Genomic DNA, 27,596 nt, shown 5'->3' with positions numbered 1-27,596 from the left:
TCTGCAGCCTGGAGGTGATTTCAGTGCTGGTGTTGATGGAGCTAGAGGTACCTAAAATCAGCCAGCCCTGTGAGCTGTCAAGTTTGGTCATGTGTCCATTATCACCTGATAGCACACTTCAGAAGATGAATATTTGATGCAGAGACAGGGCTTTACTAAAAGGACTTAAAGTCCCAAGTGGGAAAGACTGTGTTTTTAATGTTAGTTTGGGTCATAGTTACAAGCTGAATATTATGGTTGCACTTCTGTTTGATTCTAGTAGTGCTAAGTGCTTTTCCAATTAATTTATGTGTTCTCTGGACCAGTGCCTGCTGTACCTTACCTAGCAAGCTCAGTTCTGCAGTCAATGAAACCTTTTGATTACCATGGATATATTTCTCTCCCTCTCTTGCTTCTTGTGTTTTTTTTCACAGTTGAACCCAGTAAAAATTGATGTTCTGTTGCACTGTGTCAGATACCCAGACAGCATTATTAGTGCTGAGATAGGAAATATTTCTTGGCAAATTATTTGCTGCAGGTATAGAAAATGTCCAATTTTAATGCAGTCCATGGTGAATGCAATTTACTCATCCACACTGAATGAATCCTGTCACCTTCCCATTTATTTGTAGGTGCAGGGTGGATAACTTTGTTGCTGTAGGTGAAATGAGACACCTGTCTTTGTGCAGTCGTGTGAGGGCAGGTTACAGTGGCTCTCTGCACATTTCCTCAAGCCTAAGAATTAATTACATCATGTTTCAGTGGCTGCATTTCATACTTGAAGCTGACTCCACCATTATGGGGCTGCTTTTGCTGTGCCCAGTTCAAGTGTAGTAGTGGCTGCCTCTCAATTCCCAGAAACATGGTTTCCTGCTAACTAACTGGGCATTTTGAATGTATAAATACTGCTGCCTTTAAATAAGGAGTAGTAATGCTTTGGGTACCTTTTGAAGTGTATAATTTAAGATGGTTTCAAAACTTGGGAGCAAGTGGGTTTCTCTTTTCTTATTTTCTGGTTGCAAATCCTTTTGTTCAAGGAATAAATGACCTTTTTCTGCCAAAGATTTTTGCTATAGTCAGATAAAACCCCTCCATAACCCCAGATAGTTATTTCTCTTGTCTGCATTCCTTCCCTGCCATGACCAGCCCCGTGTTTTCTCAGTCAAGTGTTGAAATTTTATTTGAGTTGTAAATATTTATTTGCAAATCATGCCTTCAGATCCACACTTGCCAAAAAGATTTTATCCTGTCATGAGACACTTGACTCTCCACCTCATTTTTCCTTGCAGGCTCTATTTTGGTCCTTTACTTTGCATTTAATAATTTCTAGGTTTTATTTCTGCTTAGTGCCATTTTCCCCACTTACGTGTCTCATTGATCCTGACTGGTTTATGATATGACTAAAATGTATCTCAGAGGTTTGCAGTTTGGGGTTTCCTTTTTCTGGATGGACAAAGCCTGATGCAGAAAGTTCCTGCTGGCTTTTTGTTACAGTTGTCATCCATTTATTATTTAGCCTGTCCCAGAGGAAGTTTGTTGAAACAGATAAATTTCTTTATATTTCATTGTCTCAGCTTAGGTACCCTGATGGCTTGAAGGTCACATTCAAGTTTGTTTTAGCAGCTGTGATGATTGTAAATGTTGGGATGGGTCTTTTTGTCAGAGTGTGCAGCGAAACTGCAGTCCTTGACAAAGTATTACACCATGAAATTCATTGTATTAGGTGTGGTACAAAAAACCACTTCAACATGTTCCCTCTGTGCAGCACTCACAAATTATCTGTCCATCCGTGTGTTTGTGTTCCATTTACTTCATAGAATCATCTCTGCTGGGTTACATACTTTTCACTCTGTTGCAAATTCTTTTATGTACATGTTCTCTGTGTGTGTGCACATGGGCACAGACACACACACACACTTGTGTATATATTCAACATTTATTTACTTACATTCTTCTGGGAGAGAGCAAAGGATATTTTTTCTGCCATAGGCTTCTCATGGAATTCAGTTGCTGCCCTCTTCTTTGCAATTTGGATTCGAGAGCATCACGGAATGGGGAACATCCCAGGGTAGTACAATATTTGTATTCTAAATATAGCAAATACCACAAATACCAGAGAAGCAAATGTCTCTATCCCAACATCAGATTGATCCCCTAGACAATTCAGTTCCCAGACTGAGAAAATTTGAAGTATTAATTTCTTGCAATTTCTTCTTTAGGAGGACTTGATGCAGGATAATTTAACTACCCTCTAGTTTCCATGGTCCAAGATACCTGGCTCTGAGAGTGGAGCTGTGTGGGATTCAATACATTTGGCCTATCTGGCAAACTGCTCACAGAAAGTGAGTTATAGCCTTGGTTTGTAAGTTGTGACAAATCAAGGATAGTCAGTTCCTAATGTTATCCTTCATTTTATTTATGCTATTTGGGTTGCTTCTACTGTCGTTTTACAGCTGTGAACTTGAGAACAAATTCTTTAACAAGCAGGGTTTATTTCAGCTGAGATAAAATAAAGTTAGGAGGATTTTGGGTTGCCATAAAATGTAGGTTGTGTGGTGCCAAAGCATAAAGCAACTCCAAGGGCTGCAATCCACCTGACATCTGTGGCATGGAGCACCAGGACCGTGTGGGCTGCTTGGTGACCATGGCCAGAATGCACAGGGGCTCTTTCTTTCATGCTCCAGCAGGAAAGGACACCCAAAGCATCACTCAGGAACAGCTTAAGCAGGGATTAAATGGGGCTGTGCAGTCCTGAAGTCCATTCTGGCACCTCCTGCCAGGATAACTCTTTCTTTGAAACTTGAGTCATGCTTTGCCTCTCAGTAGACATTTGTTTGGCTTCTTACTGAAGGTGGGGATTTCCAGGAAGGACTCAATCAGCTCCACCTGAAAAAAAGGAATTGGAAACAAGACACAAAGAGTGCTGGAGGGACAAAGAAAGATTGGACTGGAGGAATGAGAAGAAAAAATGGAAGAAAACAGGGAAAGGGCAGTAGGAAATGAGATGAAACAGATGCTGAATAGGAACTCAAGGACCTGTTACAATCTCTGGGGCATTTGTTTTCCCCAGCCTGTGTATTGCTTAAGCTAAGCCTAGGGCTTGCAACATTAAATGGTCCTAAAAATGGCTTTGAGGCCTTTTCTGTGTGGATTTGGCGAATGAGTGTGATCTTGTTTCTCCTTGGGACTGTCTCAGGGAGGAGCACTGCAGCTTAGAATATTAACAAGGCTTTGTAGTTAATGGGAGCCACTGCCTTTGAGGAGATGAGCTTGTGCCTGACAGCTCAGAACCAGGGAGAAAGTGAACAAAGGAGAAGGGGGAGAGGGAGAAGCAGCAACTATTGAAATAAGTTATTAATAGGATAGAAAAAAGCAGAATTAATAAAGACTTCTTAAAACATGCCATCAAGAACCCTGCCAGTGCAGAATTATTCATGTACATTTACTATTGTTTTTATCTGGCTTAAGCTTAAGATTTCTACCGCTTCCCTTGGGAAACTTTTCTGTGAGAGAATAATTCCTTCATTGGAAAACCTTTTTGATATTGATCCTAAATTAGATTTTCTTGATTTTCTCCCATTACTTTGAGTTATGTCAAGTTATGCTGTACTGAATTGCCCTCTCTATCTGTCACATATCTCTAGATAATTATCACTGTCTACTTAAAACCCCTGCCACAGTGCATGCTAGCTATGGGGATGACATACCTATGATCCCAGTGCTGAGCCAACAAATACAGGCTGGATTTGTTTTGCTCCTTCCTTATCAGCTCTCCCTGAGTGTTTTAGCATTTCTTCAAGCTCTGTTGGATTTGGGAGCACATTTCTGGAGAAGAGGTACCGAGACAGAATGTAGCACACCAGGCGCCGTCACATCTGAGCCACGGAGATGGAGCCTCTAAACTTCATTCCTGGATGATATCTTTACCTGTGCAGACCAAAATAGCTTTGGCTGTGCTCTTGTTGCAGTCTGATGCAGGTCTCACCTCCTGTCTGTGAATCTCTTTCAGCTTTACAACTTGCAGGTCTTCTGTATGTCAAACATCTCTGCTTTGGATTTTTTATTAGTTATATTTTCCAAATGGATGCTCATTCTATTTTTTTTAGCCCCATTTCTAATGTCTCCAGATCCTTTTTCGTTATTTTCCTGCTCTGGTAAACTTTCAGCATGTCATAGTCTGTAAATGTTGGTACTGTCTTAATTGCTGCTGCTTCTAGGAGCTCCATGAAAATATTGCGTGAGGACAGACCCAGCATGTGTGCCAGGGAATGCACAGCTTGGCACTTCTGCAGAGGGTACCTGAAGGGTAGGAGAGGAGATTGTGATGCTGTTCACAGCCCTGGCCTCAGCAATTTGGGTAAAGCAACTAAAGAAAACAAGTGTAAAAAAAGGACATCAGAAGTCAGAGGTGACATTATGCCTGGGAGGGGGTGAGAGAGGAATATCAGGCTGGCCAAAGTTGGTTGGAAGGAACTAAAGATGATCTTCAAGGTCCCTTCCAACCCAAACCACCCTATGATCCTGTGATTCTATGTTCTCTCTCTGTTTCATGGGAGAGAAAATGGTTAATACCAATGGAAATAAACACGTGGTTGGTTGGCTGTTATTCCTCTGCTGGGTTGTTTTTAGCTTGCACTACAGTACTGATCTCTCAAAATCCTTCCCCTCACTCTGCTTGTGAGAGCTGCAGCAGGGAAATACACTCAAGTAAAAACAATGTGCATAAGGGTGAGCCAGGCCTCTCCTACCTGGAACTGAATTTGGGATTTGGTTGAGCCAGCCTGGATCCAGCCTCAGATGCTCTGAAAAAGCAGAGAAAGCTCCTGTGCCTGCCTGGGCACCCTGAGGCTGCTGTTTGTCTCCTTGAGGAGAGAGGGAGGGAGGGATGCATGGAGCCATCCTGCAGGATGTGTCAGGAGCCATCAGCTGGGTCACCTTGGGTGTCAGTGCATGTGCTGGCAAACAGCAGCCCCAAGCCCCAGTCACTAGTTCTTCCCTGGGCCCATGTTCTCCCTCACCCCTGTGGGATCATTCTGACAGGGATATTTAATTCAGTGTAGCTAAGAGGGGTTCTAGATAATATGACAATACAAAAAATTGTAAAAGCACATTTAATTAACTATTTCCACTTCAGTTTTGCTCTTGCATTTGTCTTTGCTGTGGATTCTGTACGGCTGCCCTGGCTTAGTTTAGCCAAGGCAGAACACACCTGTGTTCCTGTAGGAAGTGGTGGGCTCTTTCTGTCTGGGCCAGGTGGGATGGCTGCAATTCCCACCTTCCTGGGTCTTGTCTGCATCTCTAAATACTCAAAGCCGTGGTCAGGCATCACTTATGGCTACTGATTACTGCTTCTTAAAATTCATCTGTGTCCGCAAGTCTTTTAAAAAGCATTTTCCACATCTGTCCCTGGGTGTCCCAGCCCATCAAACTAAACCACCAATCTGGTTTTCCACAGCTGTCAATTTTGCTGCTCTCGTTTCCACTCGATTGCAGGGAGGAAAGCAACAACTGTGCAGTGTCCAGTTTTCCATTCTTTGTCTCCCAGCGAGCTGTCAGAAGCTGGCGTGGCTTGCAGAGCCTCCTGTGTTTGAAGTTCTCTACTTTTTTTCTTTCTGGCACTTCAAATGCTGCCGGGGCCCCCCGAGGTTGAGAACCAAGCTAGTCAGACAGAGGGGTCAGAGGAGGGTTAGTGATGCTATCGCTGAGCAGAACTGTCAGCACCAGCCCGGAGTTACGGCCACGGTGCGCAGGGGGAGCTGCTGCCGCTGCTGATCCACAGCTACCTGGGAAGAGTGGCAGCTCCTGCTCTGCTGGGGCTCTTTGGGAGCAGGGGTGACCTCAGGACAGGGGCACAAATGGGAGCTGTCCCCAGAGGAGAGCACCTGGCAGCTCCTAGTTGGAGCCGAAGCCTGTTGGTGCTGCTGGAAGGATTTGTGGTGCTTTGGGGGTTGTTGCAGCCCCACCTGCACAGCACTTGTAGGAAGAGGGATGATATTTAATTCTTGAATACATCGGCTATTCCCATTTTCATACCCGAAACACTTCTGAATGCTATCACACCGAGGGCAAAGTGTTTCTTTTCCTTTCCCTTCTCGAGCCCCACTTTCCCAGCGCTCACAGGTGGTCACTTGGAGAAGGAATAGAGAAGTGGCTTTTTCTATGGCAGACACTGACATTTGCTTCCATCCTCTCTGTCCAGTCTATGAATAAATGGCATCTTTGTTTTCCTTTTCTTGAGAGGATCAATGTATCATCCTTGTGTTGTGCCTTGTAGATTTGAGTAGGAGGCACCCGGCAGCCTTTGACATCCCCAGGAAATCTGCCCAGGCAGGAGGGATTTGGGGTGACACCAGTGTGGAACCAACTGCACTGGACCAAGGCAGGCCCTGGAGTTCCCCTTTGGTACCTGGGAAGAATTTCTTTATGAGTCTTTCATGCCACTGCAGAAGGAACTAAGATGCATTCATTATTTTTGTATTGGTAAAATTTCATCATAATTATTCCTAAATGAATCACCTTCAAAAAAGCGTGCTGGAACAGCTGCTTGTGGTTTCTGCCTTGCTGATGAAACACTGTGTAAGGAGAAGGTGTCTTAGAAATTTATCACACAACAAAATCTTAGTAGAATGGGAATGACTGTGCTGGTGGCTGCACATACATTGATGGATTGTCTGCTCCCAAATGCTTAAATCTTGTTAAAATGATACTATGAATGGATTGCTCAGCATAACAATAGATACAACACTGAACAGAATACTGACCAGGTTTACAGATAAACATGTGGCGTTAAAGAGTTTTTAAGCTAAAAGGATGGGATCTACAAGGGGGATATTTTAAGTTGTATCCTACTTTGTAATTACAAAGAGCCTCATTGGCAACAAGATATATATTGAATTAGCTAAACAGTTAATTGATGGAGTTCAAGCTTTAAAATGAATGCCTGTAAATGGATACAATTCATCTGCAGTGTCCAGTAACACCAGTGAAGTCAGTGAAATTACAGCAGGATTGAATTTGAGTCCTTCTGTCTTTGCTTATCAGCAATACAACTTGCCCAGACATTTTATGGGGAAATGTTTGCCTGAGGCTGTTTACACTGGCTATGCTTAAGATTTGGAAAGGGAGAGGAAAAAAAAAAAAAAAGAGCAGCTGTAGGAAGAAATCACAAAAATACTTTGTGTAATGTTCTGCCTCCTTTTTCTCTCTCCTGTAATAACAGGGCAGCACTCTGAGGAAGCGGAAGATGTACGAAGAATTCCTGAGCAAGGTCTCCATTTTGGGTCAGTTGCCCTTTGGAACTTGGCTGTTGGTTTCTCTGTTATTCACGTTGGCAGGATGAATTTTGATCTTTGATGGCACGATGAAAGGAGCAGTGCTCAGACAGAAGGTCTCACATTGTGTTGTTTCTGAAGGAATGAAAGTGTAAAGAGCACTTTTTTGTTTTTCTGGTTCTTTCCTGTGCACTGCCCATGTGTTTGGAGCAGGCACCAAAGGTGGAGCAGGCACGCACTGGTACTCTCAGTAGCTGCTGCTGAGTAAAGATCATGTGGATAGAGCAGAAAGCAGTGCAGAGATATGAATTTGTCATAAAGTCCAGTTACATCCTCCCAGGGAAGAGGTGAGAAGCTTTTTCCTGCAAGAATACAGTGTTTGTGTGCACTGAACCAACCAACCTTACAAATCAAACTGGACTGATCTTTTTTCTTCTGTGCATTTTACAGCCCCTGTCTCACATTCTTAAAACATCTGTTTAGCTTCTTGTCCTTGGATTTTGTTTCCCTTTGATTAATGTGATAGCCACGAAATTTGGACATGTTCTTGATGGCCTTCAGTAGGAAAAACAACAAGCCCATAATGCCTGACCAATCAATCACCATTAGGAGAACAAAAGCCTCTAATAAGGAGGACAGTGTTAGACAGTACAATGAGTTGTTGATTCTGTAGGAGAAACATCATGTTTTTGCTGGGGCTGTTTGGAAAAAAACAGTTCAGGATTTATTTGCTTTATAATTAAAGTATTTGTATTTCTACTTAAAATTTTTCTGGTTTTTTGTTTATGATATTCACCTACCATTCAAGGTGAGGTACCTGAAATATGAGAGTGTCTCAGTGAGAGTATACTTGAACTTCTGAGAGGTGCTATCCATGAGAGTTTCAATTATATTTTTATGCTTAAAGTGAGGCCAAGTATGTTGCTCGCTTATTAATGAAGTTTTCATCATTTAAAATCCTTCTTTTATGCTTAATTTAAATCTTCCTAAATTAAGAGCACAAATTATACCAAATTACAGTGAGTATTTAAAGAAAAAAAGAATCTGTGCACCTGCACTAATGAGGAGCAATTACAACAATGAGACATCTCAAAACAATTTCAGAGTAGAAAGGTTATTCAGAGATGTGCTTCCTTAAACACATTCCTTCATTGTGGTTTGCATTGTAATTAGAGCCTAATTTGTAGTGTGGCTTTTGAATCTTGGTTCAAAAAAAGAGGAAGGACTTTCAGATTTGAACTTTTTTTAAGTATAGAAAAGCAGTGAACAAAATAACACATCATTGCAGGAACATGGAAATTTAGGTGAAATATGTAAGGATCTCTTTGACATGTCTAAAAAGCAGATGACACCTGCAAAGTGGAAAGATATTTTAGAAATCTCAAAACGGCACTGGAAAGTCAACTTCACTTCTTGCCTTAGTGTGGTCAGAACTCAGTGATTTCCTGGTGGAAAAACCTCTACCTGCTTCTTATGTTTCCTTTTTTCCAAGGTCTGTCCAGTGTCTGTAATTAGCTGTATAATTGCAAGAGTCACTTTTTTTTTTAAAAATCGAAGGATTTTTTTAGATTATCAGTAGTTGCTTAGGGAAGAAGTGATACTTTTAAATTTTTCTTCTGGAGTTTAATTAAATATAAAGTCGTGAATTGATAGGTACAATTTAGGCATTGCAAAAAAATTGCATGTGGTCTAATTTATCTGATACTTCAACTCTGCAACTAAAACTTGTAGAATATTCTATATAATGCTCTGTTTGCAAGATTTATTAACTAATGTATTTGTAATGGTACAGTTCCCTTAGACAAAAGAGACACACTTCGTGACTAGAGCTAGAATTAGCTTTGAATTTTTCATAAAGCCAACTGAAGAAGTTTCAAGAGGCTCTTTCTTTTCATTGTTAATTACTGAGTTCTTAAAAAAAAAAAAAGAGAAAAGAAAAAGTCTTCTCTAGTCTGTATGAAAGAGTTTTATGCTTATTTTCAATCAAACAGAGCAGTTTTTGAATGTTGCATTGACAATATGGGCTTGTTCTTTGACGTTAGTTCTTCTGCAGCAAAGGTCACAAACACACCAGGAAAGTGCTTTAGGTGGGGAAAATGTTAGAAACAATTAATTTCCCGAGCAGCAACAAGAAAGTGGCATAAAAACATGAAGCTGTGTCAGTCAACTCCAAACTTACCTCTGGTGCTTTGAGCACTTTGGTCTGGTTTTGTTACCAGGCTCAGAGTGTCCTTTTGAGCTCAGCCAAAAGGCATTTTAACTTTAAGGAACTTCCTCTCACCCTCACACAATCCTTCTAAGCAATATTTTGAAAAAAAAATTGGGAAACCAAAGTCTGATGGAATGGCACACATCTAATCCTGGTGTCAGAAACTGTATCTTGACATACATTAGTTCAATAATTCATAGTGAGTAGGGATCAGCAGAGCTCTGGGACATGAATTTCAGCCCAGCTTTTTGAGGCAGTGAAGGTTAAATCATGGTATTATCTGTTGCTTTTAATAACTCTTAAACCTGTAATTTTTCAGTCAAATCTGATCAAAGTACAAAAGTTCAAGTACAATTCACTCTCTTGAATTCTCATGCAAATGTGTGTTGGAGAGAGACACAGGTGGCACCTCCTCCCTGAGGGCAGGACAGGTGGAATCCATCCCTTAGCCAAGGCAGGGGAGGACACTGAGCAGCCCTGGATGTGCCCTGTGCAGGCTGTCCCTTGCCATGGTGGGGATTTGGGGCAGGTGCAGGTGGGTGATGAGGACCCCTATCACAGGCTGCTTTTGCTCTGTTAATCCTAAAACAAAACTGTCATTTTTAATTATGGATTTTTTTAAAAGTTTTATAATGTTTCTCCCTTAAGAAAAGGAATGACAAGGAAAACACTTTGCAGGCCACCCTGCTGGCAAATGAAGAAGAGGTGCCATTTCAGACATCCATAAACCTGGATGCCTCTGGTCTCCTGCTTGTGCCACCAGGGTCTGGCCACTGGCTCTGGTGGTCTCACCCATCCTTTAGATGGACACTCTGCATCACCCACCCCAGGAACTGGGAGCAGCTCTGATGAAAACACTGCAGGACTTGTCCTGACAGCTGGTGTGAGATGTGGTGAGGGAATCTGGGGTGCTCCCATATCTCCAGGCAGCTCCTCAGCTGCTCCAGGCCGTGGCAGCGCCAGGGCAGCGCAGATCAGATCACAGGAGTGAGGAACCAGAGCCAACTTTTCCTGTCCAACTTTTGAGAATGCTATCTGGGTGATTACTGATGGCTAAGACACAATGAATAAATACATTCATGTTTCCCAACTGGAGGTTCGTGCAAAGTGCCTGGATGAAAGAAATGTTTCTTTTATAACAGAACCAGGCACGGCAGAGCTGTCAGTTTAGATATGAATCTTCAGCCAAAGTTGGAGTGTTTTTATAATATAGCTTTATGATCTTCAATATTTTAGAGTCCCTGGACAAATGGGAGAGGCTGACAGTGGCTGATGCACTGGAACCTGTCCAGTTTGAAGATGGAGAAAAGATTGTTGTGCAGGGAGAGCCGGGTGATGACTTCTTCATTATTACAGAGGTAAGATTGGCAACCTGATAAGCTCTGTCATTTCCTGGTAAAGATCAAGGCTTTGTATTAAAGACATTTGGGTTCAGTTCAATCTCTTACTTCAGCATAAATCTAATTCCACTTAAACCAGGAGACCTACTCAAAATTTTAATGAATTCAGAGACCAGTTCCATGGAATTGTCTTAAGTGGGACAATCTTCTTTCCAGTAAACTGAGAATGCAGAGTAATTTTAAGGTGTGTCTGGTGTCTTTACTGTTTGAAGGTTTGTTTATTGTGGGAGATTTTTCTAGTTCCAGATTTCTGATACTTCAGCAGGGCTGGTCAACCACGGAGTGCATTGATCATTGTTCCCAAAGGGGCTTACAGGGGCTGCCACAAATGGACATCTGAAAACTGGAGCAGGAGACCTGATCAGAAAATGGATAATTTGTTCTTTGTTTTGCCTTAAACTCAGTCCTAATGGCTGAGCCATCTTTTTGTTTACTCTGACACAGGCAGACAGATCTGTCAGGCAGCTGAAAATGCTGACATCTTTTTGGGAGATTATCTGACACTTCAGTTCCACCATCTCACTTCTGCAAACAGATGCTGACGGGGTTTCCCCCCCTCTCTGACATAAATATTTGGATCCCTGGTATCTCACACAAGTACCGAGGCACTGTGATATAACAAGCTACAAAGGGGAATTAGAGAGACTCAGACTGAATAACAGGAGAGCATTGGGATATGATTGTCTATGGATTGTGAGTGTTCCTATGCAAATATGCAGACCAGAAGTAGCCAACATATGGCTGTGGTGACAGCTCCAGTGCACACACCAGGCCAGGTGTTACATGACCAGCAAGGAGTTCCAGTGGTGGCACAGGAACTGGGAGGGAACTGGAACCCCTCAGTGTGGGAGAAGGTGGGCCAGAGGGGTGTAAGAAGCTGGTCATGGTGCAGCCTTGGGATCCAGTTGCATGCACACAGAATGCATCCCAGGCTTTGCTTTGCTTGCTCTTTATCTGTGGATTTTTGGACAGGTGCCTCTATACAAAGCAGCTAGAATTTGGTTCATAATCAATATCTGACATTTAAAATTCCAGCCTTCCTTCCTCTTGAGTGCTGAAAATATGTATTTTATTTATGAACATAGGTTTTCTACAATGCTCACAAAATTGTCAGTGCAAGTAACTGCACCTGTCTATCATACAGGGAGACTATTCAGGAACTTTAAATATGTGACAAGCAGTGCCCCATCATAACAACAGTGTTAGAATAAATGAGCCTAGATATTAGATAGGGAATCTTTTTTATTAAGAAGATGTTTAGTATATGAGAAAAATTTAGGAAACAGAAGTTTTTTTCAGAAATATGGAATTTTATATTGCTGCTAGTATTTCTGAATGTGCTGTTATTCCTTGCAGCAGCAGGAGACTAGGAAAATCTAATTTTCTTAGCCATTGAATCCCATGTGGAAAATTGGCAGCTTGCTTAAGAGTTACCAAGGGCCTTTATTTTCCCTCTCTTGCTGAAACAGCTGTTAAGACTTGAATGGGTAGAAAAGCATTAACACTGCATTCTGTAGAAAGTACCTGCTCACCTCACTCTTCCACTGCAAATCTGACTTAGTTTCTTACTTTGGAAATTGCCTATATTATTTAACTTTAAAGAATGAATATCCAGTTTCAACTATTTCTTGTGCTGCAGCAGTATTTCTGCCTGCTTATACAGAGTTTAAGCTTCGTATTTTAAACGTGATTTTTACAGGAGTTCACATCTTTGATTTTAAGCTTTTCTGTAGGAAAAATTGCTGCAAGTCACCAGGAACACATTATTCTACAACCTGCTTGAAAGTAGTTTTGGCTGGTTTGTTGTCACAATATGTTGAAAAGCCATTAGCTTCTTTCATATGCTTTTTGATGTTTGTGGTCTTCTAATCCAAACCACTAGAAATGCAGCCAAGTTGTTTGGCTGCTGTATGTGCAGAAAACCATTTCATATATCACTAAAATGCAGCCTCTTTTGGAGCACAGCGTGTCCAGTACTACAAAGCTAACTTGGCCACATGATTTTTGGACAAGGTACTCATTTACCTTTTTATTTACTCATTTTACATTCCATGCAGCCCAGGAAGACTGTTGTGTCCTGGGCTGCTTCAAAAGCAGCATGGCAGCAACTCGGGGGGGGGGGGATGCTGCTCCTCTGCTCTGCTCTCTGTGTCCAGCTTTGGGGTCCCCTCGCCAGGGGAGGCCACTGAGATGATCAGAGGGATGGAGCCCCTGTCCTGGGAGGAAAGGCAGAGAGAACTGGGATTGTTCAGCCTGGAGAAGGCTCCAGGGTAACCTAACTGTGGCCTTCCAACACCTGAAGGGAGCCTGCAGGAAAGATGGAGACACTGTTTGCAAGAGCCTGGAGTGGCAGGACAGGGGAATGGCTTCAAAAGAGAGTATCTTTAGATTAGATATCAGGAAGAAATGCTCCCCTGTGAGGGTGGTGAGGCACTGGCACAGGTTGCCCAGAGAAGCTGTGGCTGCCCCATCCCTGGAGGTCTTCAAGGCCAGTTTGGATGGGGCTTGGAGCAACCTGAACTACTGGAAGGTGTCCATGGCAGAAGATGGAATGAGATGATCTTTAAGGTCACTTCCAACCCAAACCATTCTATGATTTATCATAAGCTGTGATCATTCATATCATACTTTAGACAAACCAGTTATCAGTTAATAAAGCTTTGGTGCATCCCAGACACTGGTTCCTAGGGGAATCTTGGGACTCTTAGCATAATAGGTTCTCTGAGGCACCCAGGATTCACATATGCATTTAAAATTGTTGAACTTCATGAATTAGTCATTCATTTCTGGTTAGCCTGCCCTGCTGCCTTGCTGTGTGCCACCCCTTTGGGACATTATAAGGACATTGGTCCTGCCCAAGGACACAGCCTGTGAGTGGATTGGCACCTTCAGGATTTGCAGCTTGAAGAGAAACCACTGAAACCTTTTGAAAGGGAGACTGATAGCCCCAGAGATGATCAGAACAGCAATTCCTGCTTTAAACCAGGAATATCATCCCAGTTAGTATGGATAAGTCTAATTAGTCTCCCCCTTCTATCAAGCAAACACATTCACCTTTTCCCTGTATTTCTTACTATAAGCTTTTCGTCATGGCTTTCTGTCCACCTTCTCACCTCCAGTGTTGCACAGTTTATTTGGGTGCAGGTTATTTGAGGTGCAGGCTGTGTGTATGGAAATGCTGCAGTGCCTCTTGGAAAGCGAGGCTGCAGCAGGAGCTCAGCCAAATTATTAGAATAACAGAAAATGTGCACAGGGAAGAATCACAGGAAACCGGAACTTTTTAAGTTCACTGCTCACCAAGCTGTTTATGGTTCATTTTTTGCTAAAAAGTCTAATGAGAAAAGTGTATACCCTGAGATTCCAGGACAGCTACAGTTTTTCTGCCATCTTAAATCTTCACAGGCACCAGTAAGATGTTTACTTGCAGTAGTTCGGGCTCTTTTCTGTTTAAATATCAAGCAGCCTTCAACAAGATTTAGTTCTAATATTTAAAGGTTGTGGGTTTTTTTTTTTCCCAGAGATAGAATTATTGTAATGTTTATACCATATTCCTTAATGTGAAGATAGGCTCAGAAGTGAATGTGTGCTTATAAAAGCAAAGTAACGACTTCTGTGAGATTGATTTACTGCGCTTGAAACTAGTAATTAAAAATAAATAAAAAAAAAGAAGCAGCCCTGCAGTTTCTGTATTTTCAGATATTTCCAGGTCTTACTTTCCCACTATGGTTTTCACACAACAAACTCGGGCTTTCCCAGACCAGACAGATGTGGAATGTATCTGCTGGATTCCAAGGTCATGGAATTATCCCATATGAGATTCCTGGCACAGAGGTGAAAAACTTTAAGCACCATGAAACAATTGTTGCCATAAAGAATTATATTTTGGCAAGCGTAAATCATAACAGATGTACGGTTTCTAACAAATAAATTTGCAGTTGTGTCGTGCACTGCCACACTGTGTACCCAGCAGTGGGGAGGATTTATTCATCTGACTTCAGATAAGGCAAATATTTTTAGCCAGCATTTTAAAGTGGTGGATGCAAAGGCATGTGAGCTTTGTGGAGTTAAAAGTCCCTTTAAATGAAATGCCAGTTGAACAGAGGCTGGTTTTATTCGCAACTTGTGCTTTGCCACTGACTCCAGCTCAAACAGGAGTTCAAACCAGTGTAGTAGTGCTCTGAAACTGGAAAGAAAAGAGGTTTTTGCTGTTGTCTAGGTTACTGAGAAAGGTAGCGACAATAGCATTAAAAATAGCGGTTATGATCATGTACCACTCTCTTAAGCTCAGCTTCCAGCTTGGCTGGGTGGCACGGTACCTCGAAGTCCATAAGGCAGTTGCCAAAAACACAGGGACCTGCAGCCTGCTGGGATTTCCAGCTGCCAGCCCTCCCCTGCCAGATCACTGGCATCGCTTGTCACGAGCGAGCGCCGTGTCCGGCGCGCCCAGCCTGTCACGGGACTCGCCCGCTGTGCTCGGGGACTCTCTGAATCTCAGCTGCCCTCTCAGAGCTTGCTGAGCTGCTGCCATATGGCCCTAATAGTCATAAAGTTTGACACGGTTTAAGAAAAATGTGTGCACAGACACAAACGGGCGCAGGTGGAGGAGGAGAGAGCAGGAAAAGGTTTCTGACAGGGCCAGGGTGAACCTGAAGAGCACAGCTTGTGGCTGCCCTTTAAGTGTACAGCCTGTCATCTGCTCCCAGGACAGGTTGGTCTAAAAAGAAAGCATAGAAATAAATCTGCATGAGAAGTAAAACATTTGCAATTAATAGCTGGTTGAGCTGCCCAGCAATCGCATGCAGCAGTCTAAAAATAAAAGACCTAAAAATAGAAGATAATTCACAGGACACAATTCAAGGAGAAATGGACCCATGGTATCAAGGAGTTTGGCATTGGATTTTTGTTTTTAGCTTTAAAAACCAGTATATTTAATTGAAGATTTGTGGTAAGTTACAGAGAGTACTCCTCTGCAACTCCTTTGTGAAAAGCACTTAAAAATCTGGGGATTTGTATTCTTCCTTATTATCCTGCTTTTTAGAGAGGAGGCATGGTCAGGGCATCTGATTTTCAGTCTCACCTGTGGGCAGAACATTGCTCTCCCTGTTTCCCCATCAGTGGGAACAATCCTAATGGCACTTCTTAAAGGTGAGGAAAAGCCTAATGGGAAAAGGCATAGATATCTGTCACTACTGAAACCAGGCAATGGGAATAGCAGAATCAACCAATAAGAGAAAAAACCCCAGTGGTAGTGCAGAAGGTTGCCTTATTGAAATAAATGAGTGAAATTGATTGGTAATGATTATTTTTCCAGCACTATCCTTGGCTGATCACATTGGAAACAGCCCAGTAGTCCTTGGTGGGGGCTGTTCCTTCCATGCTGCTGTTGACATTTCAAGTCAGGGCCACAAACTGGCTCCGGTCTGGGCAGGATCCGCTGTGAGTTCTTGATGAGAGTGTACTTGAGATAGTGTCCTGTAGGTGAAATCAGTGTTTCCAGCCCTGCTGACACTCCTGGCACGCTCTGGAGCGTCTCTGCACAGATGCAGTTCAAAGCCTGTAGGTGGAACAGTGTTTGTAAACTCTTCCTGCCATGGTAACCTCGGAAGGGCACCTGGTCCTACACAGAACTGGGCCTTTCTGTAGGAAAACTCGACTTGAGTCTTAAATTACACAACGAGCATCTGAAGATTTATGATTTAAAAGTTCCTTAAGAAGGAAAAGAAAAAAAAAGAAAAAAAGAAGAATAATAGCCCAATTGTTTCCTGCCCTAAATCGTTGCTCTTTGACTTTCTAACCTAAGAGAGACCCCTTTGGCACCTACCCCTGCGACAGGCAGGAGAACTACAAAGTAAACTCCTTCCATAGGGATAATGAAGTCACTGCCTTAGGCACACTCTGCTATCACACCTGATAATCTCTTTAAAACACAGTGCGATTAATTATTAATTAGGAAGATGAATGTTGTCTAGAAAAGGAGTTTCAAAGGCTACAAATCTGAACTGCTTAGTGTTACCAGGATTTTGTTGATACCGAAAATGTTTGTCAAAGGCAGTCTGCAGCGACTCCTAATGTACCCAATAAACAAAATATCCTGAATAAACAGTGCCAGCAGGCACCAGGGCTCTGTACTCTGCTTATTTTTAACTGCACAGACATTGTTTCCCACAGAGCTCTTACAGGAAGGGGACGTTCAGTTTTCTTGATATCACCCAGTTGTGCTGGGGCAGCAGCATTTCCACTGGCCATGCCACAGAGTTCCTCCGTGCTCAGGATCCATTTGTAATGGCCAGCTGACATCAGAGATGGAAACTTGGGTGTGTGATTGGGTCCCATCCTGACAGGGATGGAGGTGAAGTATTTTGTTGAGTCAAAGAGACTAAAATGTCAGCTTAGTCCAGCTCTTGTTAAACTCAATTTAACTTCCATGGGCAGTGGGTCAGGCTGCATATCCATGGGATAATGTTTCATAGGAAGCAAATGGCTGCTCCCTTTCTTCTTCCCACCAGCCATGGAGGACCTGTCAGTGACTGCAGCTTTTGGCCTTTCCTTCCAACTCTTTCTCCAGCCCCACCAATAACCACTGCAGTGCAGTCACCTCTGGTGAATTCTGCAAAACCTCAGAAGTGATGTACAAGGGAGCATTTTCCTAACAATTTTGTGAAATTTCAGATTAGCCACTATTTCTAGTCTATTTTAAAGCTTTGCAGATTTCGTTCCTCATTTGTGGAAGAAACCAGGACAACTGTATGTAAATGCCTTGAGTTGCTATGAACCCAGAGAGTGGAGAATAATATATAATAGTTTAAAAATGTACAGTTAAAAAATACTGTCAAACCCAGTCATGACTCACTCTTGAGTCCACAACCAGAATTAAGTCCTCTTGCTTCATCCTTCTGCAAGACCATTAATGCCGGATGGCTTTTTTATTAGGAAAATGAGTCTTTTTGAAAAAGAGGTCTGATGGAAAGGAAAACAGTGTAAAAGCAATGCGCACAGCCAATAGTTTGTGATGGAAAAGAGTTTTCACCTGGATTTGGCCCCTCCATATAGTATGAGATAAATAATTTTATAATTAAATAATTGTAAGGGTTTTAGTAACTGTGGTCTATATTACATGTAACCTTTTAACCAGCTCATTCCTCTTTACCTGCATGAACATCTCATGAAGGTCACAGGGTTTTTATTCTCACCACACCTTCTGATGAGGTGTGTGAAGCAACCTCCTTGTTGCATGGTGTGATCTGAAGCAGAGGGCACAAAAATTGGAATAGTTCTTAATTCCTGAAAAATCAATTGATGGGAATTAGACACCTTGAAGGACTTTCATAATTTTGTTTATAGAAGGTCTAAGGCAGAGAAACAATGGGAGCCTGTGGCCAGCACCCCATCATTAGTGGACCATCCTTATTCCTTCAGGTTAAACATTACCACCCAAAAATGATGGGTGTTATTTTATACTGCAGGTTCTGTGGAAGTCACTTGCACTTGTATTGGCAGAAATGTGTTGATTTCTTCCCTTGTTTTTGTAGAAAGGTCTCTTTCATAAATCAAAGGTTGGCAAATAATAAAAACCCAAGATTATTTACTGGCTAAAGGAATATTTGCAGTGTCTTTGGCTACATAGTTCAAAGGATTTGTCTTCTTTTGGAAAGTAGCCCTAGAACTGCTGATCCTTTGCTCTAACATGAAAGCTGTCCCAGGAATGATGCTATCAGCAGTCCCTGAGGGCTGAAATGGCAGCTGAGGAGTGATGTGCTGGTGGTCTTCCAGGACACTGGGAGTGAGGACATTGCTTATGTCAGCACCACCATGTACACACAGGACCTGCTGTGTTACTCTGTCTTTGGGATATTGATAAACCTACATCTTGAAGCACAATTCCCAGGAGGATGCAGTGCAGCCATACTGTTCCCAAAGGCTTAAAAGTAGTTTTCCCAGCCTCTTTTTGCACATGCTATACCCAGCATAAAAAAAAAAAAAAGTATGAATGTTTCCCTGGTTCACTTTTGACATGACAACTTGTGTAGGAGTTCTCTAGTCTCATTCAGTGGTAATTTAAAACATCTGATTTGTAAACCCATAAAATTGAAGTTTATGCTGGAATGACAGACACGCCCTGGCCCTGTACCACGATGGGATATGTGGAAATCAGGGAAATCATTTGGTGTGCAGAGAAGTAAACCCCAAAGTTAGTAATTGACAGTTTCATTCTTAATATATGCATGCCCCATTTGAATTTGCATAAAAATCAGAGTGCAAGATTTTTTCTGTATTCAAAGCAGCCTGTGAATTCTTCCTGAGCTAATACCAACTTTAGGGTATGGTTGGTGCTCTTCAATCCTGACAAGTAGTGTCTTCCTACCAGGGCAGTCTGCAAAAGCATTGGAGGTTCACAGGGGATGAAAAGCCTCTCCATGGGAGTAAGGAGAGCAGCACAGGCTGTTTACCCCTCAAGGTTTTCAGGATCCCCATAAGCTCCTTTGGCACTGGAGCCTGAGCTCACAAGCCCTGATTCAAGGCACTTAGTCAAGGTGAACAAGAACTTTATGGCCCCAGGCATGTTAAATCTGAACTGACATTAGAGGCATCTGCTGTGTCAGGAGCTGGGAGCTCCTCTGTCTTCAAGCAAAAACACCGCAGTGTAAACAAGACCTGAAACACAGTGGTGCTCAACCTAGAGAAAGAGAAATGGAGAACTTCCCAGTCCCTGCTGGAGTTCATCCCTTTCTCTGGATCATGTTAAAGCTGTTCCTTAGTCCCTGCTCTGCAAAGATATCATTAAGTTGACTGCAGATTTGCTGCAAGAATATAGCCCTTAGGGCTCCTTCATTAGCTGTGCAGTGTGGATTTTCTGGAGCATGCAAGACCCTTCTCAGTGTGCTCCAGGATGCAGCAATTTTGAGTTTGTGAGGTTTTTTCTTCTGAATTTCAGAATTTGGTCCTTTGAACACACAAGATTCACCAACTGAAAGGACTCAAAGAAAGCTTTCCATGGGGGATTTTCCTGGTGATGTCTGTGATAAACTCTCTTCTCTCCTTCCTCCAGTTTACTCCAAGTTTTATTTCTTGCTCAGAAGCTGCTGCCCTTGCTGGCCACAGCTGCTCTCCCAGCCCTGGTCACAGCATTAGTTATGAGACTTTAATGACAATGTCTGCCTCAGCCTTTTGCTTGGTCTGGTTACTTCAGCATCTACAGAATGTTTTCACAAAGAAGCAGATGGTGGTAGGAGTAATTGGGCCGTAAAACAGCATTAACAGCTAAAAACGATTTTCACCAGAAAGGATTCTGCGGGCAGGGTGAGGGAGGTTCAGCTCTGTTTTCGTGTTTTCTCTCCCATACATTCACCCCTGCCCTGGCTGTAGGTGGTAGCTCTCTGCTTCCAGGAGATGAGCCCTGTCAGGTCAGTCACAAATATGAACAGTTGATGAATAACCCATTATAAAGTCACTTTTATGTTGACTCAGTGGACGTTTCCTGGCTTCAGAGAGAGGCAAGATAATGGCTAGCTTTGTAGAAAGAAAGAATCTCTAAAATGCAACATTTTTTTCCCTTTGTGACTTTTATTGCTTTGTACACTGACATGTCTGAGGGAGGAAAACAGGGCCTTGTTGCCAATAATCCACAGCGCTTGGCACAGACGGTCTTTAAAATCTGGCACTGGGATGAATATTAATTCAGTTGTTTTCCCACAGAAGCTACTGATTAGTCAAGGCCAAGTATCCCTGAGATGATTCATTAAAACCAACATCTGAGCCCACCTTTACTGAGTAGCTCTGCTTCTTGTCACCCCTGTAACAGGCGACTGAATGTGTAGTGGAAGGGGTGACCAAAATCCCAGAACAGAGTAAAGACAAAAATGCAGAGGAACCCCAAAGGCTGTGGTGCAATGGCTTCCCAGCTTTCTGGGCATGGAGCCAGGACAACTAGCCAAGGGGGATCAGACCCCAGGCAAGGGGTTCCTCCCATGGCTCAGAGCTGGTATCCTTATTCCTCTGTCACCATCCCCTCGCTCCCAGGCTTCCCAGTCCCAGTTGGCAATTGGTGGTTTGAAGAAGCGTGGCACTACTGTGGCAGAGGTGCTGTGGTGTCCCTCTGTCTGATGATGGGGTATGATGATGATGGTGATGATGATGAAGTCATGAGTCCCCCAACATGTGGATATGCCTCTACTGGACACCTGCGTGGTCTAGCCTGATGGTAGCTTGGCTGTGGCTCAAGGGCAAGAATTTAAAGTCAATATGTACTATAAAACTTAAAGTTCTGCTCCTGTAAAGTCTTTCAACAGGAAAGGCTTAACAAAACAAGAAATCCCATTTTTTACTTCTTTGTGCAAAACCCATTTTATTTCAACTGAGTATTGCAGGGGTCTCCATGCACAAAGCAAATTGCAGCTGCTACAATTTCTTTTGGCTTTTAACTGTGTTTACTGGCCTCTCTCTGTCTGAATCTTGACTTCTTCCATTTAATAACAGCATTTCTTTTACCTCAAGAGGAATACATAGGTACAGCACAGATTTAATGCAGGCTTTATCAAAGAAACATTGAAGGGAAAGATTGTCTGAGGTACTGCAGTAGGAGGATGAACAAAATGACTGAAAAGGTTTTCCCGTGTCAGACATCTATGATTTTAAATACTGAACGATCAAGACAAAGGCATTTCCTGGTGATTAATGATGGGCTGGGTGTAGTCATGTCTGGGCCTTAACCCTGGCCTCCTGTATATCCCTAGGAAATGCCCTGTGGCTTAGTTCTTTCTGCTGTTTTAAGCTACACTTGGCTTATGATTGATTGTCGTCTTTAAAAGTACCTTAATGTTTGTGGCTATTTTGGTGACTGCTCTAGACAGCTTTGTTCCTCTCTCCCGGGTCTGGGTGTTATTCCTAAACCCATAGTCCTAAACTAATATAAACATGTCTGAATAGCAGAGAGCTGGGAAAACTCCAGGCATATGTAGGGCAGTTTGATGCAGGTGTGATATAAAACACACAGTAGCCTGCGGGTTGTTTGATATCAGTGGTGGCTGTAGAAATGATGTCCAGGACCTCTGCCAGCTGGGCAGTGACAGGTGCTTTCCATCTCTGCTAAAATTTGATGTGCTGCTGAGAATGATGGCCAATAAGATGAATGTTATATTGACAACGTAGTGATCATCACTGACAGTGCAAAGGTGCTTTTGGCAGCACTGCTCTCTAAAGGAGACTGGGTGAGTATCAGGATGCAGAGCTTGTTACTCTAACATTGCCTTTAGAGCTCCTTTGACCTTGCATTATTAACCCTAGCCCCATTCTCAACGTGCTGGCTTCCGAAAAATTCCATGAAATCATTGCAACTCCGAATGTACTAAGTCACAACCAAATTAAAAAAGCTGGATGTGTAAAATATTGCACATTTGTTCTCAAAAGCTCTCAGCAGCTCATTACCTTGGGCATTGCCTTGTGCTGTATTTATAGTGAGTTCTAATGGAAGCAGAAAAGAACCTACTTGCTTGAGATAAGCAGAGCAAACAGCCACCACTTTTCCAGTCAGTGAAAACCTGGGGCTGCTCTGGCAGCCTGTTCCTACCATCAAAACTGCCTCATCAGGAGGGAGAGCCAAGAAGGGGTAGTTCTCCAAACTGGACTAAATTTGCTTGAGGTTTCACACCAGACAACTGAACTGATTTGTATGATCCTGTTTTGAAGTGGAGGGGGAAGCATTGGCTGACAGGTCTCCCAGATTCACCAGGCAATCACTGTTTCATAGAATCGTGGAATGGTTTGGCTTGGAAGGGACTTTAAATATCAATTAGTTCCAACTCCCAGGAATTTCCAGGAAATTTTGAGCTTTTGGCTCTCCTTAAATTAAGTTAAAGATTTGGAGATGCTCTAGGAAGCAGATATGATTAAATAAGATGCAACTTAATATGGTTGTAGCTGTTATCATGCAGGAACATGGCCCAGACAGTGTTTGTAGACAGAATGGTGGATTTTATTAGATTTACCTGGGGAAATAGGCAACCTGAAGACAGACATGTGCCCGAGAGCTCTCATCCCTTTTTCCAGCTCTGCTTGTGGATCTAATAAAATATATTACTTCCACAAACCTCATCTTGCCTGCAATTAAATGAAATCCTCCCAGAATCATACTGCGTGACAGATCTTTTAATTCATTTCAGACCCGCTGCAGCTCTATCCAGTCCCTCTGCTTCGCCATGGGAGCAGCAGCGTGTTGTGCCACTGCACAGCCCCTTCCTTCTCCTTTTGTAGTAACTGTGCAAAGATTTAATAGCAACACATTAATGAGGATTGGTGTGGTTGTGGAGTGAGGGGAAACTTATCTTTTGAACGTGTGAATTGTGGAGTGTGCGGGTTAACAAAGTGAGAAAGAGCAAAGGTATGTTCAGAGCTGCCATTGATGGAGGTAATGGCAATCACAGATGATCAGCCTGACCTTTCCATCTCTCATTCCATACACTGCACTGCTCTTTGTGCTGGGTGGTGAAGAGGAAAATAAAATAGGCTAGGAAAACTTTCTAAGCACAAAACTAGGATAAAAATGTCACATTTCGAGGCCATGGGGAAAAAACATCACCTGTGCTTTTTTTAGAAAAAGTAGTAAGTAAAAAGGTACAAAATAAAACCAGAAATATAAAGTTGTAACTTCTTGATTATGAAAATTTAAGTTATTTTCTTATGATTTTAATAACGTGTTCTTTTTAATAATTATCCTTTATCCCAGATGGAGCCTCACTGTATTTTTTATTGATGGCTATATCTTTAAAATGGGTGGTTAGACCAACAAAACCAAACAATCAGTATGCCTGACTTTTAAACCAAAAAGTTTCTAAAACATGCAGGGTTTCTCATCCCACCCCCTGCCCCTGGTGAAGCCCATCCTGCACTGCCTGTCCCATCCAGGAGCAACAAGAGCTGCCACATTTTGCCTCGTGCTGCCTGGGAGTGATCCCATCTGATCCACTGAGCTGGAATTGAGGAAAAAAATACAGGATTTCAGTTTTTAGCACCATGAATCATACTTGCCTTTTGTAGCCAGGCTCTTTAGGCCAACTGCTGGCTATAGGATTCATACTTAAACATAAAAGCAGGGCTCCTGAAGCAGTTAGTGCTTGTAAGTATCTGCAGGATAAGGCCTGGGAATCCCAGTGTTGATCCAGATGGGCCACACTGTAGAATGTCTCCCTCATCTATCTGTAGGGTCTGAGAGTTTAAAAGTGAAACATCTATCAAAATCTCATTACTTTGGAGAGGATGGGAGCTCATGGATTATAAACCTTAATTTATTTTTTATATCTTAAATCATGGTGCCATATCTAAGGCATAAATTTTTGCAAACCAAACTGCTGAAGCATTTGGAAGGAGTTGAATAAACACTCCCAGCAGTGCTCCGGAGCAGTGCCAGAGGGAGCAGGCAGGTGCGTGGGGTGAGGATGGCAGAGAGGTGCTGATGGCACAGTGCTTTGGGAACTCCTACTCTTGTTGTTTTTGCAATAGGAGGCTTGTATTTACTCAGAGCAGAGGAGAGAAGGTTAATGCTATCAGTTTCTGGGAATACAGGCACTCCCCAGTGACTGAAAGAGAATATTCCTGGATCCCCCAAAGACCATAATTTCACTCCCAAGTGTCTGCTAGCAGAAAGACATGCCTGTCTGCCTTCAGTTTAATGTCATCACAAAGGGCTGATTTATTTTATGGTGTTAACCTTCCTGACAGCCTTCGAGCTCGTGCTCAGTAGGGTTTGCTTGGTGGTGTAGGAGGCTGAAATGGGTATCAGTGTACAAGGCAGCATTTTAAGTTGAGCAGCACTAAGCAGCCTGATCCTGCAAATCTAGGATCATGCAGCTTGTTTCAGAGATTCATCTTGCCAAGTTTTGTGTGTCATTTAAGGAGAAGTCTTTCCCATAGAGACAAAATGCATTTGGGAGTGAGAGTGATGAGCCCCTGATCCCTTGTTAGATAATGCCCTTACCTCCTGGGACAGGGCCCAGAGGATTTATTCAGTCCTATCATTTGTGGGAGGTGGGGGATCCTAAAGCACAAGAAGGACAGAAAAATCAAAAACTCTATCAGAAGTATGTGACAAGTAAAATAAAATTAAAAACAGCCACAAAACTTGGGATGAAGGCAAGGGTAGGGGTCAAAACTGAATTCATGACAACTTTATCAGATATATGGGTAATGAAGGACTACTTCTGTAATATTTTATTTTGTATTATTTTACTCTGCATTATTTTATTCTGTAATATTTTATTTTTGTTCTTTATTATTTTATTTCTGTGTTATTTTTGCCCCATTTACACTGTTTACCTACAACTGGACTCCTCCTCTACTACAGTCAGAATAGTGCTGATTCCAGAGATAAGAGACACAAAGCGAAGGTGATACAGACAGGCAATTATAAAAACATCTTCTTTGTTTCCCGGGGTGGACAGCCTTCCCCTGAAGGTCACTCTGACAATGTTCCAGGATGTACTTGTGGAGCTGGTGGCTGCTGCAGCGAGGGGCCAAGCAGTGTAATCAGAGCTGACATCTGGGTGCTCTCTGTCAGGGCTTCAGGAAGCTTGTTTTGCTCTGAGATAGACCTGCTCTCGCTGGGCAACGGGAAAAGCCTATGTGACTGTTAAAACAAGAGTGGAAAAAAGATGGATCTGGAATATGCATTGCTTTATCCTGCCAAGCCAAGTGTTTATTGTGGAGGCCAGACACATCTGTCCTTCTCCAGCAGATATGGTGTTTCTTGGATTAAAAAGGCTGACTGTAGTGGAACAGTGGAAGAAATTGCTTCAGAAGGCTGACTTATTGGAGTCCTATATCACATGGACCCTGTCAGAAAAATATTAGCCACAATAAAGGCTGACACTCAGGGAGATGAAAGCAATATTGCTTGATATTGTGATTACCTTTATAGCAATGTGCTGAAGGTGAGCAGTGGGGAATTGAATCCTTTCTTCATTTGACCTGGGTGGTCACAGTGATACTTCAGGGACTTTTTTTTGTTTTATGTAATAAAACATCTGTAATAAAAGATTTTTTAAAAAATGAGTTTTGGGAAAGGATCTGGAGACACGGATTGCAGGCAGCTATTTAGGTCAAGGGGTTCAGTTTTTGCCAGGCTCCAGATGGAGATGAGAGGAGGACAGGGGCTGGAAGTGACTCTGAAGCTGAATCCATCTACACTGGAGAAGCAATGAGAACAGCATCAATTTACGGAGCTGCACCTGATCCAAAGTTTGGCAAGAGAGGGATGGATGCAGGCATTATTCCCTGTGTGGGGTATTTCTGAGAATGCTGCTTGTGAATGTGGGTCTGCTCTGAAAGCTGCAGCAAGTGTGAATAACAACGCTCATCACACTATCTCTGCATTTTCATGCCCTTGCAGATTTACTGGAAGATCTTGGGAAACTGCAGTGTTGGTGGAACAATTTAGTTCTACCAAGGAAAAGGATTTTTTTTTTTCTTGACAGAAAAAAGAAAATTTACCTACTGGAGGTGCACAAGTTTCTTTTGGTGGAAGGAGGCAGGATATTTGCAGACAGTGAATGTTCACTGAACACTCTGCACTGGAGGGAGGTTTATTTTTTTCAGTTAAAATCAAAATCTGTTAACATTTGGCCTTTCCCTATGCTTTTGGTTTGGACTCAGAAGATATTCTCATACATTGCTGTAAATTTTTCCAGAAAAGCAGATACCTTCTCTGTTCCTCTACAAAAGCTTTATGCCACAATAATTTAAGATTTCCTCCAGGTCAGAATATTTCTGCATGTAAAACTCTTTGAAGGTTTAAATAGATTGTAACTGAGTTTTGACATGTATTAGCACGTGTCAGGTACAGCAGTTATTAAGGGTAGTGGAGACAAGGCACATTCCATCTCTCCAGAGACTGACTCGCAGGTGTCCAGATCACTACAGGCCACGAGCGGACAAAGCCCCTAAAAAAAAAATCACCCTTTGTTACAGCAAGCATTGAAAACGTTGTTTGCCACCCATTTCAGCAAAAGGTCAGGTGAGGAATAAGCTCTAGTTGCTCTTACAAAATTGTGTCCCAAGATTATTACTGGGAAAATTGCCTTTTTATTTCTTTTAATGTAAATCTTTTCTGTGTGTCTCTCTCTAAGGTTCTGCATCCACAAAGAACATATTTTAAAATTATATTAAAGCATACATTTATGTTAAAGCATGATGTACTTTGTTCCTGGGTTCTGTCCTGTTCCTCTCCTCTTTATGAGCTGAATATGTCTGCATCCAAACAATTCAAAACAGAGAAATTGTTTGACGGATTTTATTTTTTTTTAATCCTTTAATTCCTTTCATTCATGTGTTAGGAAGGAGTGTGATATGCAAAAGGAAATACTCAGGCCTGGATACTTTTTTAATCAGAACAGGTTTGAGCAAAGCCAGCTGACTCCCTGCCCTTCTCTTCCCAGGGCACAGCCTCCGTCCTGCAGCGCAGGTCCGACAACGAGGAGTACGTTGAAGTTGGAAGACTTGGTCCATCAGATTATTTTGGTAAGAAAATTCAGCTGAGCGTGGTTCAGAAAGACAGGCACGCCTGGGTCAAGTACTTACTGTCTTAATTAGTGTTCCACTCTTACATGCGAGGGGTTATGGGCAGGTCAGACGCTGCTCTCAGCGATGCTCAGAGATTTCAGGGAAGCTGAATCCATTCCATGGTTTACACCAGTGTAGCTGACAGCAGACAGATCCAGAATCAGCAAAACAGTCTGAAAGCATTTGTTTTCA

The 27,596-nt window shown here is 42.5% G+C and overlaps 1 protein-coding gene across 1 annotated transcript in view; it reads left to right on the top strand.

Annotated features, from left to right (window-relative positions):
• The window catches only part of PRKAR1B (protein kinase cAMP-dependent type I regulatory subunit beta), a 93,098-nt gene that overhangs the window by 62,810 nt on the left and 2,692 nt on the right, over positions 1-27,596 (top strand). Inside the window, exons 8-10 of the mRNA XM_038150990.1 lie at positions 7,199-7,259; positions 10,696-10,817; positions 27,281-27,362. Of these exons, the coding sequence (XP_038006918.1) occupies positions 7,199-7,259; positions 10,696-10,817; positions 27,281-27,362 (265 nt within the window). The remainder of the gene's footprint in view (positions 1-7,198; positions 7,260-10,695; positions 10,818-27,280; positions 27,363-27,596) is intronic.

The sequence above is a fragment of the Motacilla alba genome, chromosome 14, assembly GCF_015832195.1.
Source record: "Motacilla alba alba isolate MOTALB_02 chromosome 14, Motacilla_alba_V1.0_pri, whole genome shotgun sequence".
In the NCBI taxonomy this organism is placed as follows: Eukaryota; Metazoa; Chordata; class Aves; order Passeriformes; family Motacillidae; genus Motacilla; species Motacilla alba.
Note: the sequence above shows the minus strand (reverse complement) of the source record. Positions and strands in the feature narration are given on the sequence as shown.